General features: G+C 40.0%; 2 protein-coding genes across 3 annotated transcripts in view; both read right to left on the bottom strand.

Annotated features, from left to right (window-relative positions):
* KCNJ14 (potassium inwardly rectifying channel subfamily J member 14) overlaps window positions 1–18,689 on the bottom strand; it is a 74,857-nt gene extending 56,168 nt beyond the window's left edge. The window contains exon 1 of one of the 2 annotated variants that reach the window (XM_039335126.1): window positions 18,582–18,689. The gene's annotated coding sequence lies outside the window, so the exon portion shown is untranslated. The remainder of the gene's footprint in view (window positions 1–18,581) is intronic. The other variant, XM_039335130.1, reaches the window with a different exon arrangement.
* On the bottom strand, window positions 13,877–18,719 carry FUT2 (fucosyltransferase 2). Its single transcript, XM_039335132.1, has 2 exons — window positions 18,582–18,719; window positions 13,877–15,262 (listed from the first exon to the last, which is right to left on the bottom strand). Exons 1-2 carry the CDS (start codon window positions 18,605–18,607, stop codon window positions 14,176–14,178), a joined length of 1,113 nt encoding a protein of 370 aa, XP_039191066.1. The 5' UTR covers window positions 18,608–18,719; the 3' UTR covers window positions 13,877–14,175.
* Between the last annotated feature and the right edge of the window lie 429 nt (window positions 18,720–19,148).

Consider the following 19,148-nt stretch of genomic DNA (forward strand, 5'->3'; position numbering starts at 1 on the left):
CATAACCCCCTTTATGGATTACTGCCTTGTCGTGGCGAAGGGGCTTGTGTAACTCAATGAAGCTATAAGCTATGCCGTGCAAGGCCACCCAAGATGGACAGGTCATAGGAGAGAGTTCTGACAAAATGTGATCCACTGGAGAAGGAAATGGCAAACCACTCCAGTATCTTTGCCATGAAAACTCCATGGACAGTACTAAAAGGCAAAAAGATATGACGCTGGAAGATGAGCCCCTCAGGTCGGAAGGTATCCAGTAGGCTACTGGGGAAGAGCAGAGGGCTAGCACTAGTAGCGCCAGAAAGAATGAAGCGACTGGGCCAAAGCCGAAAGGACGCTCAGCTGTGGATATATCTGGTGGTGAAAGGAAAGTCCGATGCTGTAAAGATTTTTTCTCCATAAGAACCTGGAATGTAAGATCCATGAATCAAGGCAAGCTAGACGTAGTCAAAAAAGAGATGACAAGACTGAACATCGACATCTTAGGAATCAGCGAACTAAAATGGATAGGAATGGGTGAATTTAACTCAGATGACCATCAGGTATACTACTGTGGGCAAGAATCCCTCAGAAGAAATGGAGTAGCCTTCATAGTCAATAAAAGAATAGGAAAAGCAATACTGGGATACAATCCCCAAAATGACAGAATGATCTCAATTCGAATCCAAGGCAAACCATTCAATATCACAATAATCCAAATCTATGCCCCAACCACTGGTGCTGAAGAGGATGAAATTGACCAGTTCTATGAAGCCCTACAGCACCTTATAGAATTAACACCAAAAAAGGATGTCCTTATCATCATGGGGGATTGGAATGCTAAGGAAGCCAAAAGATAACCGGAATAACAGGCAAGTTTGGCCTTGGAGTACAAAATGAAGCAGGGCACAGGTTGATAGAATTTTGTCAAGAGAATACGATGGTCATAACAAACACTCTTTTCCAACAACCCAAGAGACGTCTCTACACATGGACATCACCAGATGGTCAACATAGAAATCAGATTGACTATGTGCTCTGCAGCCAAAGATGGAGAAGCTCTATACAGTCAATAAAAACAAGACCAGGAGCTGACTGTGGCTCAGATCATGAGCTTCTCGTTGCAAAATTTAGGCTTAAATTGAAAAAAGTAGGGAAAAGTACTAGGCCACTCAGGTATGAACTAAATCATATTCCTGATGAATATACAGTAGAAGTGACAAATAGATTTAAGGAATTAGATCTATAGACAGAGTGCCTGAAGAACTATGGATGGAAGTTCGCAACATTGTACAATAGGTAGCAACTAAAACCATCCCAAAGAAAAAGAAATGCAAGAAAGCAAAATGGCTATCTGAGGAAGCTTTGCAAATAGCTTAGGAAAGAAGGGAAGTGAAAGACAAAGGAGAAAGAGAAAGATACACCCAATTGAATGCAGAATTCCAGAGAGTAGCTAGAAGAGATAAGAATGCCTTCTTAAATGAACAGTGCAAAGAAATAGAAGAAAACAACAGAATAGGGAGGACCAGAGATCTCTTCAAGAAAATTGGAGATATGAAGGGAACGTTTCATGCAAAGATGGGCATGATAAAGGACCAAAATGGCAGAGACCTAACAGAGGCAGAAGAGATTAAGAAGAGATGGCAAAACTACACAGAAGAACTATACAAGAATGAGCTTAACATCCCAGATAACCACAATGAGATGGTCACTGACCTCGAACCAGACATCCTAGAATGTGAAGTGAAATGGGCCTTAGAAAATCTGAGCAACAACAAAGCTAGTGGAGGTGACAGTATTCCAGCTGAGCTATTCAAAATCTTAAAAGATGATGCAGTAAAGTTCTACACTCAATTTGCCAGCAAATTTGGAAAACTCAACAGTGGCCACAGGATTGGAAAAGGTCAGTTTACATTCCAATTCCAAAGAAAGGCAATGCCAAAGAATGTTGAAACTATCGCACCATTGCACTCATTTCACATGCTAGTAAAGTTATGCTTAAAATCCTACAAGCTAGACCCCAGCAATATGTAGATCGAGAACTACCAGAAGTTCAGGCAGAATTTCGAAGAGGCAGAGGAACTAGAGATCAAATTGCCAACATATGCTGGATCATAGAGAAAGCTAGGGAGTTCCAGAAAAACATCTACTTCTGCTTCATTGACTATGCTAAAGCCTTTGATTGTGTGGATCACAACAAATTATGGCAAGTTCTTAAAGAGATGGGAATACCAGACCATCTTATTTGTCTCTTGAGAAACCTATATGCAGGTCAAGAAGCAACAGCGAGAACTGGACACGGAACCACTGATTGGTTCAAAATTGGAAAAGGAGTCCGGCAAGGCTGTATACTGTCGCCCTGCCTATTTAACTTATATGCAGAGCACATCATGAGAAAGGTAGGGCTAGATGAATCAAAAGTTGGAATTAAGATTGCCGGGAGAAATATCAACAATATCAACAATAATCATGATTTTTGTAATAATCTTTGTTTTGTTTCTATTTATTTTCAAACCTGCCAGATCCCTATACTCTTCCAATATTTCCAATAGTTTCTGCCCTGATTGTTCTGGGTCTTCTAATATAAATGCTAAGTTGTCTGCATAAGCTTGAAGTTTGTATGTTTCTTTCTTAATCTTAAGTCCTTTAATCTGCTCTTCTTGTCTTACTACTCTGGCAAGAATTTCTAATGTATATATAAATAGCAATGGCAAGAGAGGACATCCTTGCCTTGTGCCTTTCCGTATGTTGAATTTATCAGTGGCCTCTCCATTTATTATGATCTGGGCCTTTCGTTCAGAATATATTGCGGTTATCACGTTTAATTTTTTTTCTCAACGACCATTAATTATAGTTGTTGGATCATAAATTGCCAATTGACATTGTCAAAAGCCTTCTGTGCATCAAGGAACAGAAGTGCCACTTGATGATCATTATGCGATTCATAAACTTCAAGAATGTCTAAGATTGTTCTTATATTCCACTTAGTCTGTCTGTTCGGTAAAAACCCATTTGATCCGAAATTTTTTTCCACTTCTTCTTTTGGAATCAATATTATATTTGCCTCTGACCAGGACTTAGGTATTTTAGCATCGGTTAATATGGCGTTGAAAACTTCTAGATTCATTATCCAATCTTTGCTCTACTGCCAGCAACTTCTGTTCATTTTTTGTGATTTGCTGCTGAAAAGCTTCAAATCTTCCATCCACTGCCTGAATCTTCTCTCTCATTTCTCCAGTAACATTCCTAACTACTTCTAATTCCGTTTTGATTTCCTCATGGTTCTTCATCATGACTTCCTGGATTGCCTGCATCATTGCCTGCAATTTTTTAAGTGGATTGGAACATCTCTTTGAAGCATGTCATATAACGATCTTTGGCTCATAGGGCTGGAACCTTGTGTTACGTTTTTCTTCCCCCCACCAATCTTAGCTAAATTTGGATTGCTTGCCATTTTAAATAAACTTTCCCACAACTTACTCTTCTTCCAAAATATCTACTTTCCACTTCCCTCTTTTCGTTCTTCCACTTTCTCCCCCTTTACATTATTCCCCTTCCAGGTGTTTAAACAACAACAATATCGCTGGTATATTCCATCTATATAACTCTATCAATATAATACTAATACTAGTATAGGTTCTAATAGTTTAATCTCAGCTGTTAACTTTAAGCTTTCCTCGTGTTTTCCTTTTTTCTTTATATAATCCAATAAACCCTTCAATCTCTCTTTAATATCCTTTCTCTTTTCTTCTTTCTTCTGTCTCACACCATACCATATTATACGTCCATATAGTCACCTGCTATCTCCTCAACAACGCTTTCCAAAGTTGTCAGTCTCTATATCGTTCCAGTTCCTTCTATCATGCAATCTCTATCTCTTTCCTGGGAGAAGAAAAAAAAACCACTAAAAGAAAGAGAACAGACATCTTTCCATCGGCCAATCCACTCAGCAGACAAAGGCAATAGCCAGAGGCCATAAGACACGGTTCTTAGCTTAAATGAAGGTTGATTCCTGTCCTTTTGTGTGGCTTTTAAAATGCTAGGTCTTTAATCAGTGCAGCCTGGCTCTTCCACATCAGGCTCTTCCTGGCGTTCTTCCTGCCACTTTCACTCACCGCTATCTTTCCACTCCTTCAGCTTCTCTTTTTCTAGGCTTCCCCTTTCCGCATTCTCTTTGATGCGTCTACGAAAACTGCTCACAAAGCTTTGGGAAAAAGTCAATTTTGTCAAATCTAATTTCCGCTATTTCCTCGCTTACTCCGTCCAGCTGTCAGCTTTAGCAGCTATTTTTGGCCGTCTTCTTCCCGATCCGCTTGGTACCAGGTTTATCTGCTACCCTTCGCCAGTCGCCACTGACAGCAGAGCAGCAGATCGCCCACACCTTCCGTCACCCCCATGAAGCTTCTTTCAGCTCGGATGAGCCCCACAGACCTAGGATGAGCGTTTGGCGGTGCCAGAGAGACCATTCACACCGCTGCCCACTCTGACAGCTGGCTCCACCCCAGCACCACATTATTTTACAAGAGATCTTTTACAAGAGATCTTTTGACACAAAAGTTTGACACACAGAGCAGCACAAGATGTAGCTCATTAGCATCATGCTTTATCTCATCCAAAATCAGCTCAAAAAGTTGTTGTGGTAGAATAGCAATAGCATTTAGATTTATATACCACTCCATAGTGCTTTACAGCACTCTCTGAGCAATTTACAAACATTAGCATATTGCCCCCAACAACAATCTGGATTCTCACTCTGCTGACCTAGGAAAGGTGAAAGGCTGAGTCAACCTTGAACGCTGCCAGGATTGAATTCCTGGCTGTGGGCAGAGTTAGCCTGCAATACTGCATTCTAACCACTGCGCCACCACGGCTCCTAGAATATGTTTAAAAAATATCTTCTTCTGAAAACTGTGCCCCAAAAAGAACAAATATGTTTTCAATAAAATAAACAAAAAAAATTGAATCAGGGCTTATAGTGATTTGCATATCTGGAGTCTTAGATATCAAACAGATGTATGCCACATAAAGATTTATAAGCAGAATATCACTTCAACAGCTCATTAAAAATAAATCAGCCATGGGGATGCCAAATCTAATTTCTGCACAGATAACAAGTCTTTAAAAGCCCTACACTGAGCTCTCACCAGAAAGCTGTGCCTTTAAATAACTCAAATATATAAATACATTTAACCCTAAATGTGTAGCTGAGCAATGAATCATGTATGATTGAATGGAGAACAGAAAAATATAATAAAATCTGTAGCTTTACAGAGCATATTTTTTTCATCGTGTCCGTGATTTACATCTTGGTGACTGATGGCCCAGGAACAGCTTTCCATATTTCTTGTAAGCTATTACACACATATTCAGACATTCTGTAAGGATTCAGGATACTTCATAAGAAAACGAATGAATGTACCAGATCTAAAAACCAGCGTTATTTTTTGGAGGGTTTTTATATGCAGTATTAGAAGTTTTAGTTCAGGGAAGAGGGAAGAAAGAAGAAAGAAGAAAGAGAGGGAAAGAGAATGACGTTAATAAATGGACTAAGTAAAAAAAAAAAAGTCCTCTGAAAAAAATCCTTCCCATTCCCACATTCTGAATAGAACACAGAACATTGAATAAGGGAGCTTTTCTGTTCTCTCCATAACACCTTTTTGAGCTAGAACAATTTGAAAGACAAACTTCTAATCAAATATGTTTAATTATACTAACCAGTCTGCTTAGATCAAACTTCTAAAAACTCATAGTACTGTTCTTTGTGCTGGGCAAAATAATAATACTGCATTTTTTCTCTACCTGTTCTCATTCAATTTCATCTAAGAGATTCCCCCCCCCCAAGTTTTTTAAAATGAACTCACATCTGAACTCTTGAAGAAAGCTATGAGACGTTTGAAGAAGACTATGAAAATTATTCTAGCTAATGTCCCATATTACAGTTGTTGCTTTGTTCTGGAAATTAAACTCACCTTTCTTTATGAGTTCAGCTACAACTGTAATTTCCTCCCTATTCCTGGGTGACTTTCAGAATGAAAAGGGTCACCCTAGTTAAAGCCACACTCAACTCCAACATTGACCTTCCTTATGTTCATTGACCCATCTTGAGTTACACAAGAGAACATCACATCTCCTGAGGGTAACCAACTGATTGGGCTTCATGAAAATTACAGGCCTGGTTAGTGCAGAGGTGCACAGGTGAAATCAGAGCTGTTAAGGGGCTATTTTGCTTTTGCTCAGGGCTGCAATCTAGATTAAAGGATACTTAAATGATGGCTGCCTAGACTTTACTTGAAGAGAAACAACAAAGGGGGAAACTGACTGATTACTATAAAAATGTTTATTCTAACATTCAACTGAAATTTGCTGTCCAAAGACATGTGTATTATTCCAGTGTGTTTTGGGACAATAGATGACAAGCTCTTACTGTTTTTATATAACAATGCAGATATTTGGCAGCATTTAAAATGAACGAACAGGCACCCCATCACACAGCAACAAAAATCACAATCCCCCCACAAGAAACTGGACCACGTCTCAACAACCACAGCCAGCCAGCCAAACAACCTGAAACCAGGCCATGACTCAGAGGCAATCAAATGAACAAACACCATTTACATCACACAGACGATACTTAAACACCAAATACTGTGGCCCAGCAACAACACCAGCCAATCAAACAGCCCAAAACCACACCATGACTCAGCAATATCCGGACAAATAACACACACACCAATTTACATCACACAAAAATGGTATTTAAAGGCCAGCGCTCTGACAGATGAGAACAATTCAAAGCACACTGAAGATGTCCCCCTAAATCAGTGGTTCTCAACCTGTGGGTTGGAACCCCATTTGGGGTCGAACGACCATTTCACGGGGGTCGCCAAACAACGCAGTCTGCCATTTTTTCCCCCTTTTCCTTAGCTGTGCTACTCCCTTTTATTCTATTGGCATTTGAAAGCCAATAGAATAGACTCTCTTGAATAGAGTCTAATTCTATTGGCTTTCAAAAGCCAATAGGAATTGTCCAGGCTGTCTCTGCCCTGCTGAGCCCGCCAAAAGTCCCATTCTGCAAACGGTGCTGCACCAGTTGAGTAGTCCTCGACTTACGACCAGTTGAGTAGTCCTCGACTTACGACCGGTTGGGGGTCGTGGCATTAAAAAGGTTGAGAACCACTGCCCTAAATGGAGACAAAATATTTGCAGCCAAATCGCCAAGCTTGGATATCAAACCAACAGCCCAACTACCAACGTGAGCTACTAATATTCAAACATATTACAGAGCTATTTTATATTTATAAAGTTTTCAGACAATTTTTAGATACTTGATTAGATTTTTTTTTAAAAAAGATAAAACTAACTGGAGCTTACAGATTATAAATGAAGTGGATGTTTCCTTATCTACCATCCTGCCCTAATACCAAGCTGATTGGAGCTCCCTCAATCTGTAGGAAAAAACTTCCTGTGGTCAAATACAAGCTGATATAGAAAGGCAGTTATATTCTTGAGTCATAAAGAAAGAAAAACAAAACAGGATTAAAAAGAAGGCACAAAACCATTCCACAGTTAACCATTAGGTCAGAGTTCCCCAACATTTCTGGGTCTGCGGACCAGCGGGTGGGGGGAAGAAAGGATGGTTCCACGCAAGCGGCCAGCAACCATGCATGCAGCTCCATTTGTACAAGCGGCATGCATGAATGCCTGCCACTCATTTAAATGGAGTGCCCACATGTGCTCGCCCACTGCTTGCGCAAGTGAGGATGCATGTCTGTGCGCTCACCAGCTGTTTCCACAGCCTGGTTGCAAACCTGTCACGGCCCACTATTGGACCATGGTCCACAGGTTGCGGACCCCTGCATTAGATGGACTCAATGGTATTATGATGTTGTTGCATCAGCTATTATTAGAAATTTTATATGCTGTCCTTAAGCTTGAAAATCACCCGAGACAGCTTCTTAAAAAAAATCCATAAAGCAAGGAACAACCTGGTGCAATAAAATGCATCATAACGCAAGCAGTTCAACAAACCAAGTGAGAAAAGTGCTGATCCTGAAAGCAAAGATGGATAAAGTAACCATGGATAAAACGTTAAAAAAAACAGGTATTAACTACAGAGGAACTAGATTCAAGATTCTCACAAGCCACATCTGAGATTTTACTGGACTGCCTGCTCCATTGATATTTCAGACTATGCACTTCTGTTTTAAGGTTTGGCAATCAATGTTTCTCCAGCCACTGTGGATTATTCAACAAACCTTAGTGTTATGCGAGTATTGCTGCTATTAAGCTACTGTTAGGTTTTGCTCCCAAAGGTCTGGTTTTGATGGTAGCATCCAAGGGGAGCCTCCTTGATTAATATTTTCAGTAACTAGGAGTTTCTTTGATTAATGCTACCAGTAGATTAAAATGTTTTTGAAATAACTAAAACAAGCTCTCGATAAGGAACATAGAGTCTGATAAGAACTGGTTCAAACTTGCCAAAGATGAGGATTTTCTCCCATCGGTATATTAACTTGAACTTTAGGTGTGAGAACCACACCTCCAGAATATGAAGATAAGTATTAACATAATACTAATATGAATATAGAATATTGTAGGTACTATGGAATGTTAACTTGCTACTAAAGTTACTGAGCATGTGTGCTACATCAGCATGTGTAAATATGTTAACCAATGAAATAACTCATTCCAATCCCAATATGTTTGAACTGTATATAAAATAAATCTCCACCTCTTTTCCATGAATGCTTCTCTCTACTTGTGTAAATGAATAAAGAGATTTTAATCTATTTTTCCAACTTGGGTTTTATTTGGGCAAGGCACACCAGGCTAATAGATCTGCTGACGTTTATGACTAACGTCCCATTTCTTTGGGATGCTCCTCCCCCTCATTTTTGATAGTTACTCTGAACGTGGGTGTTTTCTTGCAAATGTTTCATTACCCTACTAAGTAACATCATCAGTGCTGGAAGGGGGAGTTGACTTTAAGGAAGAACTGTTGTGCTAGGTTTGCCACCAATCATATTGTGAAGTTCGCAGATGATACAACAGTAGTGGGCCTTATTCAGGATGACAAGGTGGAAGCTTATCGCAAGGAGGTTGAGGGGTTGGTGAACTGGTGTAAGGAAAACAGCCTAATTTTAAATACCGGAAAAACCAAAGAGATCATTAATGATTCACCTGTGGAGATGGTTACCAGCATCAAATTCCTGGGTATGCAGCTAACGAGTAGGCTGACTTGGTCGCTCAAAGTGAGAAACTGGTGAAGCAGGCACAGCAGTGCCTGCATTTTCTGCATCACATGAGAAAAGCACATCTTCCTTCCCCTGTCCTGACCACTTTCTACAGGGAGATGATCGAGAGCATCATGTCATACAGCATCACAGTCTGCCTTGGAGGCATCACTGCTTCAGACAGGAAGGCGGTGCAGAGAGTGGTGAGAATGGCCAAAAAGATCATTGGCAGCTCCCTCCCTCCCATAGCACCGGACAGAGCACAGAAGCGTTGCTTGAGCAGGGTCCGCAAGATTATTTGGGACACTACACATCCTCTTCATGACCTGTTTTCCTTATTACCTTGGGAGAAGGCTTCGTGGTATCCGTAGCAGAACATCCAGATTCAGCCAGAGTTTCATTCCATACAACATTAACCTTGCAAACTCTTAAGCTTCCTCCTTCCATTATATATTTAAGATGGACAGTGTTTAATATTTATTGCTACTTATGTGTAGGGATGTGGGTCTATACATATGTTGTTCATAGTATGTTTAGGTGTATGTCATGTATGTGTTTCACTTTGAGAGCGGGCAACTAAATTTCATTTTTGATGTGTGCCCTTGTGCCCATAGTAAAAAAATGATAATAAAGGTTATCTTATCTTATCTTATTTTATCTTACCATACAGTTTTCATGCTGTAAACCAAAGTCTACTCTTACACCACAACTATCTAAGGCAGGGGTTGGGAACTATGGCTCTCAGCCTGACTGGCTCAGGAATTCTGGGAGCTGAAGCCCAGAAGTCATAAAAGGGCCATAGTCTTTGGTCTAAGGAAACATCAAGTCCCAAGAATGGGATCTTCAGGAAAGGAAATCAGCACTGACAAGATGACTGATAGAGCGTCATGGCGCAAGCTATGCTGTTTTTGAACCCACATGCAACATTGATCCAACAACTGGACTTCCTTGGTTTTTTCCTTTGAAAATATTTCGCTTCTCATTCAAGAAGCTCCTTCAGTTCTAACTCAGTTTCCAGTTGCTTTTTGGAGAAAAAAAAAAAAACAGCTTTGGGGCAACCATGACCTGGATGATTGAGCATCTCCATAGACTTTCATTGCAATGCTCCATCTGGTATCTCATTTAGTTTAACCTACTACTACCACTGACTCTAAAATACTTATAGATCCCCCAAATTCAGATTTTGGCTTATATTTATGTTTTTCAGAGCAAATCCTGTCAATTCTTTGAATAGGCCAGGTCGGAAAACAGATACAACAAGACTAGGATTCTGGGTCAGCACCAGGACCAGAAGAAGCTTTGTCTTCTGAGCTTTTGGACTCATGCTGGAACCCATCATCAGGGAACTTCTCTCTAGCCAGAGTGTGTATTTATAGTGCCTGTTGTAAGTGGCCTTTTATACATTGATTGGGGTATGTTAGCTGTCATTTGCTTGTGCTGCCCAGCCCTCACCTTCTAAGTACTTTTGATAGGCTGGTGGTAAATCAGCACTCCTGTTGACTGACGAGGGGCCTGTTTTCCAGGCTTCAATCACTTCCCTGGCTGTTTTTGTGCTTGCTCATCCAACAATCTTAGTAGCTGCAAAACTGAATGTGTGTCCTTGTTCATTGTTCAATAGGAGTCCTGATTTGCCACCAGCCTCGTCAGTCAGGCCAAGGCTGGGCAGCACAAGCAAATGACAGTTAACGACTTAAAAGCCAGCTATCAACATACCCCAATCAATATTTGAAAAGCCACTTACAACAGGCACTGTAAATACACACACAGAACAGCACACACTCTGTTAGAGAGAAGTTCCCAAAGGATGGGCTCCAGCACGGGTCCAAAAGCTCGGAAGACAAAACTTTTTCCCGGTGACTGACCCATATTGGATCCTGCAACATTATCTTGGGACACTTGTATTCACCTTCATTCATACTGGAATTCTACTTTCGGTTATAGAGTATAATAACAGAATCTGTGGGCATGGCAAATATCTCAGAAGGGATCCTTCCTAGTTTCTTGATCTGTAAAGCTAAGCAATGAGAGATTCTGTTAGTGCAATCTTGCAATAAAATAGAATTAGTTCATCTGGTTGGCTTCCTTTAGCGACTGCCTCACAAGGCTGATGCTCCCTCTCTCTTATACCCCATATGTTGCAAGTGAGACTGCCAATAAATATGTTTTATTGTATCAAGCTATGTTTCTTATACTATACTAAATTAGTTGATTAGAAAAACAGGAAAGAAAAGAGTAAAGGCTTCAACTATTGATACTTGTATGTCTACAAAAGACTATTTACATTTAAAATCAGAATTAATTCAATAAAGTATGACTTTGTTGAGATTAATGCCCCCTTTTTCAGGAAAAAAAAAGATTGCTGATTGTTAGAAGTGTCACTGAATACGAAAATTATAGGACATGGTTTTGTATAATAGCAGCTCCATTTTGGACAAAAGTTATTTCAGTTATTAATTTTGCTTTGGAAAACTCACAAATTGCTGTTGATGTTCATCTATTGTGAGTTAAATACTGGAAAAAAGAATGGATGCTGCACAATTTTAGGTTTAGTACTGCAGGCCACTTTAGCTGACTGTGTTCAGCAGGTCAGCGGTTCAAATCTCACCGGCTCAAGGTTGACTCAGCCTTCCATCCTTCCAGGGTAGGTAAAATGAGGACCCAGATTGTTGGGGGCAATGTAAATATATATATACATTGCTTACTGGTGTACACCGCTTAGAGAGTGCTTGCACTTAAAGCGGTATATAAGTCTCATAAATAAATAAATAAAATAAAATAAATATTCAAATCTTGGAAAGTTATTCATTTTTCGTCAGTCTCTCATTCTCTATCTTTTGATATTCAGCATCTATTTTGCTACTGGGGAATCCAAGCAGAACAATTTTACGTTCACTTGAAGTTTCTCAAGTAATTAACTAGTATCACCCAATCCCTCCATCTAAAAGCCTCATTTTCCATTCTCCAAAACCTCTAATGTGTGTTACCTCAAATATAGCAAGAGAAATAGAATAAATAGAGCAGATTTGAGAGGCTTAATAAAATATCAAGAAACACTTAGGATAAATCAATCTCAGCTTCCAGTTATATAAAAGTTTTTAAACCTAATTCATCAGTATTTACTTGGTCCAAATAATATTTATGTGAGGCTTGGCTTAAAAAGAAGAAACTGAATTTATCAGCTTTTCTAAAATGTTATCCTATAACACAAACTTTTTATGAGTGAGAGGGTCAAAACTATTGCATATGTTATCTGTATATGTTTTGAAGCATTTAGTGCAGGTATTGAAACTAATCTCAAAATAAATGGGATTACCATTCTTTCATAATTCAGTGGAAAAAAGAAAGCTGAGTCCAGAGACTAAATGAATTCTGAAACCTTTTATTCCAACAAATAACCAAAGTCAAGGGCTAAGATAATAGAAAATTAAATGTTCATTTCCCAACAAAGAAGAGTAATTTATATACTGTACAATAGTACAAATCATAATGGATGATCTAGGCAGAGATTTTTATAAAACAATGTAGATCTTTGCTTCAAGTAAGCAGTAAGCATAAGGAATTTAAATAGGAAGCTCTCTTGTACATCGAACTCAGAGTTACATAAGTTACTTTATCTTACAGTGGTTGTAAAATGAGTCATCCATTGGACCAAAGTGATTTTATGATCTTCTTTGTAGCGGTTGTCGCAGTCATAAAACGAACGTCACAATTGTAAAGCAAGCACCAGAGCCATAAAGTAAATGCCATCGTTAAAGTGTAAAGTGACCCCCATTGAGCCACTTTATTAAGGGCTATGGGCCAGTTTTGAAAAATCTGGCCAATTTTCTGCAAAAATGTGGTAAAATTCAGTCATGTGACTGAGGGATTCGGCAAACAGCTGTAAATGCAGGATGGTTGTTGCCTCTGACATGCGGTTCACATGACCGTGGGAAAGGGGAGGGGGTGTACCTGTCAGAACTTCGTAACAGAGTCATAAATAGCCCTTGAGAATTCTGCCTTTACTTCACTAAGTGACTGGTCGTAAGTGCATCTTTTTAGTAGTATCTGATTAAATGTGAGTCACAACTGTTTGTTCCAGTTTATTTATCTGACCAATTTGTATGGCTCTGGGTAGCTCACAACAACAGCACCCCTCAAAAAACTATAAAACCCATAAAAAGCAGACTAAAATCCAGTGCTTCAGTCATCCTCCTGGGATGCTCCAGCGACCATTCACAACCTCCCATTGCAGTCTGCCCCAGTGCCTCAGGGGAAAGAGCCAACACTTTATGGCCTTCCAGTAGGCCAGTGTTTCCCAAACTTGACAATTTTAAGGCATGTGGACTTCAACTCCCAGAATTCCACAGCCAGCGTTGCTGGCTGTGGAATTCTGGGAGTTGAAGTCCTCATGCCTTAAAATTGTCAAGTTTGGGAAACACTGCAGTAGGCTAAAAGGGTAGCAGTCTGCCAGTTCATGGGGGAAGGACGTCAGGGCTTGCCACAAAGAAGAGGGAGTCAAACTATTTTCCAAAGCGCTTGAAGGCAGGACAAGAAGCAACAGATGGAAACTAACCAAGGAGAGAAGCAACCTAGAACTAAGGAGAAACTTCCTGACAGTTAGAACAATTAACCAGTGGAACAACCTGCCTCCAGAAGTGGTGAATGCTCCAAAACTGGAAGTTTTTAAGAAGAGACTGGACAATCATTTGTCTGAAATGGTATAGGGTTTCCTGCCTGAGCAGGAGGTTGGACTAGAAGACCTCCACGGTCCCTTTCATCATCATCATCATCATCATCATCATCATCTGGAAAGATAAGGATTCATTGTTAGATGTATTATTATTGTTGTTGTTGTTGTTGTTATATAGGGTAGGGACCACCATGGAAAAGCAGCTTCCTAGAGCCTCTTAGATGACAATATTCCAGAAAAGGACATGGAGCATGCCTGCTCTACCCAAACTTATGAGAGGGGAGATTCTTATGGATTTTAGGGTTGTACAGTTGATTTAGGCAGCAACGGAGAAAGATCAGCTGGGATTCCAATCCACTCAGGTAAGAAGGCTGCAGAGGGCTTAAAGACATTGAGAAATGGAGAGTTTGGGAGGGTATAATTGGCCAAATAAACAGCCTCCCCACCTACTAGATAGGCAGCCCAGATGCCAAAAGTCCCAATGGTCATGATTGTGTGGTTGCAATGAGCAAGGAGAGCAAAGTCCTTTCCTGGATAGTTTTCCTTCCCATCCCCAGCAAAATAAACATCCCCCCTGGAAGTATCAATGTTCTTCCTGCACCACTCCATCCCATTGCTGGTGACCACAAAGATGGGGTTGAGGTATTTCTTTCTAAAGTAGTCCATGGCTTTCTTCAAGTAACCTTTGTCAGCCACCACACCTTTCCAGGTTTCGGGCATTACCCTCACATAATCCCCTCTTCGGACATGCACTCCAACATACGTCACATTATGGCGTTCTGCCCGCAAGATTTGGAGGTAGTCATTGGCCTCTTTCTTGATGTGGTCATGGAAAGTGAACTCCTTTAGAATTTCCTGGCGGAGGTGGTGATAAAAGGTGTAAGAACAAGGGTAGCCCCCCAATTCGACATATTTTCCTTCGATGTGACGATAGTCCTCTGACATCCAATCATGCAAATAAACTTTCTTCCACTGGATCTTCCTAAACACCTCAGCAGAGATCACAGGCAAAGTGATTTTGAAGATTGGTGATAAAGCTGAATGCATTTCTGGATGGATGTAGGCTTGAAACCCATTGATCTTAGCTAAGGCATAAAGGGTGGCATATTGTCCCATCTGGTTCCCAAGACGCCCAATGGAGTTCACTGTCCAGATACCAGCATCTATAGCCTCAGTGGACAAGATATAGTTAGGCGTGGTGTGCTGGAATTGAAATTCTTTTACCAAGGAAGAATTGAATATGGTTCCAGTGGATGTGTAGTAGTAAGAGATCTTCTTAGGTAGATGAAAAACCATGGACAAAGAAAGGATCCCCAAAATGTAGAGGAAATATAATATGGAGGATTGGCTGGATATACCTTTAATTGTAACAAAAGAGAGATTCCTAAAGAAAAAGTAAATTGAATTCAATACTCAGGTGCGACATCACACTGACACTCTTGACAGATCAAGTCTACACTTATTTATTCAAAAGTAAGACCTACTAATGTTGATGGGATTTACTTCTAATAAATATCCATTTGTTCAAACATGATATTTGCTTAAAACGAAAAGAGAATGGACTTGCACAACTAAACTATATTATGTTTAAAACAATTTTAACCTTGTTAATTTTTCATTCTGGTTTATTGAATAAAGTACATGCAGATTGTTGGGACGTACATCAGAGATGGACAACACTTCCAGTTTCAAGAACTGATGTCTGGCTCATCCAAACAACAACCTTGATGTTGATGGTATCCACAGGAAGTGGTAGGGCTGACATTTTCCAGCCCACTTGGGGCATTTTCTAGGTATAAGGGTGGAAATGGGAAAGAGAAACTTCTGGAAGGCAGGGGTGTCAAACTGCCAGCCCATGGGCTGGACACATCATCCAGAAGCCACGCCCACCTCATTGCTGGCAATGGCAAAACCATCCCAATACGTTGCGCAACGTCATGTGACATCACGAGTTTGACATGTCTGCTTTATCATATCCTTCAGCCTCCCTTCCTCTGATAGCTACAAAGTTCTTGCTAAATTTAACAGTATAAAATGGTCAAGTTTCACCTGCATGTTTTGAGACCTGGATTGGTTTGGGTAAATTGATTTTTTTTTTTAAGGTGAAAAGAGGATCCGTTTGTCTTTGTCTTTCCTCTTCATTCTTACTTTTTGAAAGGGGAAAAAAGTAATTTTTGTCAAATATTTGCCAGTTGCTACTGAATTTGAAGTGTGTATTCTTGCAATGTGAAGAGTTTACATAAGACATCAGCCATGGAGTGCCCATCCTGCCATAAACAATAGTCGACACTGGACGTTTTTAAGAAGAGATTGGACAACAATTTGTCTGAAATGGTACAGGATTTCCTGCCTGAGCAGGGGGTTGGACTAGATGACCTCCAAGGTCCCTTCCAAATCTGTTATTCTGATAAATTATCATGGCTAATTTTCACAGCCCCTTTACCTAATACATGATGGCTTAGTACAAGCTGGGAACTTGACCTTAACTTATATCCACTTAGAGAACTGAAAGCTCATGATGCTATCCATAAACAGGTCTACAGCTGTTTTGGGCTTGGCTGGGAATAGCCTATCACCCTTATTAATAAATAATAAGTATAATGTGGCTTGTCCCAGATGCCAAATTGTGTCACGCTGAGTTCCATGGAAGAAAATGAGGACACCAAGGCCTTTTAAAACATTTAGTTTGTAGAATCACCAGTCAAAAGGAGTCTGATAACTAACACATTGATTACAAGGCATAAGCTTTTAATGCAGTTTGTTAGTATCCTTCTGATTTTGTGATTCAGCAAAATCTCTTATCTTAATGTTCTGCTTGAAATCACCTGGCTGGTTGCTAAGATTGCTTGACCATACCATTATTCAGATAGAAATTGGGGTGTGGAAGTGTTCTTATTTTGGAAGATGATAATAATAATTTTAAAAAACCTAGTAATCTTTCACCCCATGAGAAGTCTGGCTCATTTGTTGGAGAGTGCCATGGGCAATGTTCCTCCTTCTGCTTCTTGTCCCAACTCTCCTGGCTTTCTCTTTTGCAGAGGTCTCAAACCTGGCCATTTTTAAGACCTGTGGACTTCAACTTCCAGAATTCCCCAGCATAAATTCTGGGAGTTGATGTCCACAGGTCCTAAAGTGGCCAATTTGAGGACCCCTGCTCTATTGCCATGACTTTGCCTTTATCTTTCACCAAAAGGGTTTCAAGCAAAAGCATAGCTTTCTTCTCCTCTTCCTTAACACCACAGATGTACCTTGTCTCTGGCCAGGTGGCACTATGTCAGCTTGTCTGCCCAATTATTGGACTGGGGGGAATTGCATCTTGTGGCTTCCGCTCTAGTGGAAAGCGAAGTTTGGTTCTGAAGGAGAGGAGAAGGTCACCAAAACTGGGAGATGAAGACTTTTCTCATGGGGAAATAGCTGGGTGTTTTAAATGCTTCGATCCTTCTTTTCAGAATCTAACTATGAATCCTTAGCTTTCCAGGTAACAGTAGTAGTAGTAGTAGTAGTAGTAGTAGTAGTAGTAGTAGTAGTGGTAGTAGTAGTAGTAGTAGTATAGTAATAATAATAATAATAATAATAATAATAATAATAATAATAATAATATTCAAACAGACAAGCACCTGCAACATAACACCCCAGACTTAACAATTGTCGATAAGAAAGACAAAAAAGTCTGGATAGTGGACGTGGCAGTGCCTGGAGACAGCAGAATAGACGAGAAAGAACTGGAGAAGATAACAAAATACAAAGACCTACAAATCGAAATAGAAAGACTGTGGCAAAAGCAAGCAAGGGTAGTACCAATAGTAATAGGCTCCTTGGGTGCAATCCCAAAACAACTGGAGCACCACTTGAACACCATTGGCATTGACAAATTCGCTATTAGTCAATTGCAAAAGGCGGCCTTATTAGGAACTGCTTCCATCCTGCGACGATACCTGTACTACCATCAAACATCCACATCTGCCTATCCCAGGTCCTGGGTAAGGACTCGATAGGTAGACAAAATGCCAAATCCAGTCTGAACATCTGGCTGACTGTGCGATGATCCACCATAATAATAATAATAATAATAATAAGAAGAAGAAGAAGAAGAAGAAGAAGAAGAAGAAGAAGAAGAAGAAGAAGAAGAAGAAGAAGAAGAAGTTGGAAGGGACCTTGGAGGTCATCTAGTCCAAACCTCTGCTGAGGCAGGAAACCCTATACCATTTCAGACAAATAGCTGTTCAGTCTCTTCTTAAAAACTTCCAGTGTTGGAGCATTCACCGCTTCTGGAGGCAGGTTGTTTTACTGATTAATTGTTCTAACTGTCAGGAAGTTTCTCCTTAGTTCTAGGTTGCTTCTTTCCTTGATTAGTTTCCATCCATTGTTTCTTGTCCTGCCTTCAGGTGCTTTGGAGAATAGCTTGACTCCCTCTTCTTTGTGGCAACCTCTTAGATACTGGAACCCTGCTATCATGTCACCCTCATCCTTCTCTTCATTAAACTAGACATACCCAATTCCAGTAGCCTTAACTTAAGGTATCCTTAACTAGCAAATCTGAACAGTCCCATTCTTTGTATTCCTTTCCCCTTTTTGAAATCTCAAGATATCTATTATAGTTACTCTAATGTCCACCATCTCTTCACCGTAGGCACAGGTACATAGACACACTACATGCAGATTGACACACATGCACACACCAGCCCCATACCCATAATCCTTACCTTTTTCTCCAGCATTTTCCTACCATGGTTTCATATATTCGTGACCATCAGCTTCAAATTTCTCAAGATATATTTATCATAAGCTTTGTGGGTCTGAGTGAATCCTCAGTATTCTTTGTCCCGTTTATTAAATTTGCTGCAGCTACTAAAACATACTTTCTAATGACATTGTTAGTCATAAGGTGCCACCCGTCTGCTTCTAATGTATGCTATCATAAACCAACACTGCTCTCTCTGTAAAGTACAATGTCCATTCTTTTTCATTCAGCTAATTTAATTTTGCCTTCACACTTTCCTAACAGCTTGTTCCCGGTTGTGATTTAAAAAAAAAAACACACAAACATTTTTCAGTGGCTCATAGTGAAAGATTAACTTGGGAACATTGAACTCTACTCAATCTTTTAAAAGCACCTAGCTATTTGAGCAGAACCTATAAATATTCAAATTATTTTTTTATTTTCTTCCCATGGATCTTGCTGTAACTTGATCCAGAACAAGTAAGAATATCTTCTGTTCTACTAACTCCTAAATCTAGTATTTTTTTCCCCCTTCCACACTGGTCAAATA

This window comes from Crotalus tigris, unplaced genomic scaffold (genome assembly GCF_016545835.1).
Source record: "Crotalus tigris isolate CLP2741 ecotype Arizona unplaced genomic scaffold, ASM1654583v1 scf7180000017639.5415321, whole genome shotgun sequence".
Taxonomy (NCBI): domain Eukaryota; kingdom Metazoa; phylum Chordata; class Lepidosauria; order Squamata; family Viperidae; genus Crotalus; species Crotalus tigris.

Coding starts and splice junctions, on each gene's coding strand:
- FUT2 (XM_039335132.1), bottom strand. CDS start 18,607: ATGGTAGGAAAATGCTGGAGAAAAAG. Junction 15,263..18,581: donor GGAAAATGCTGGAGAAAAAG/GTAAGGATTATG, acceptor CTTTTTCTTTAG/GAATCTCTCTTTTGTTACAA.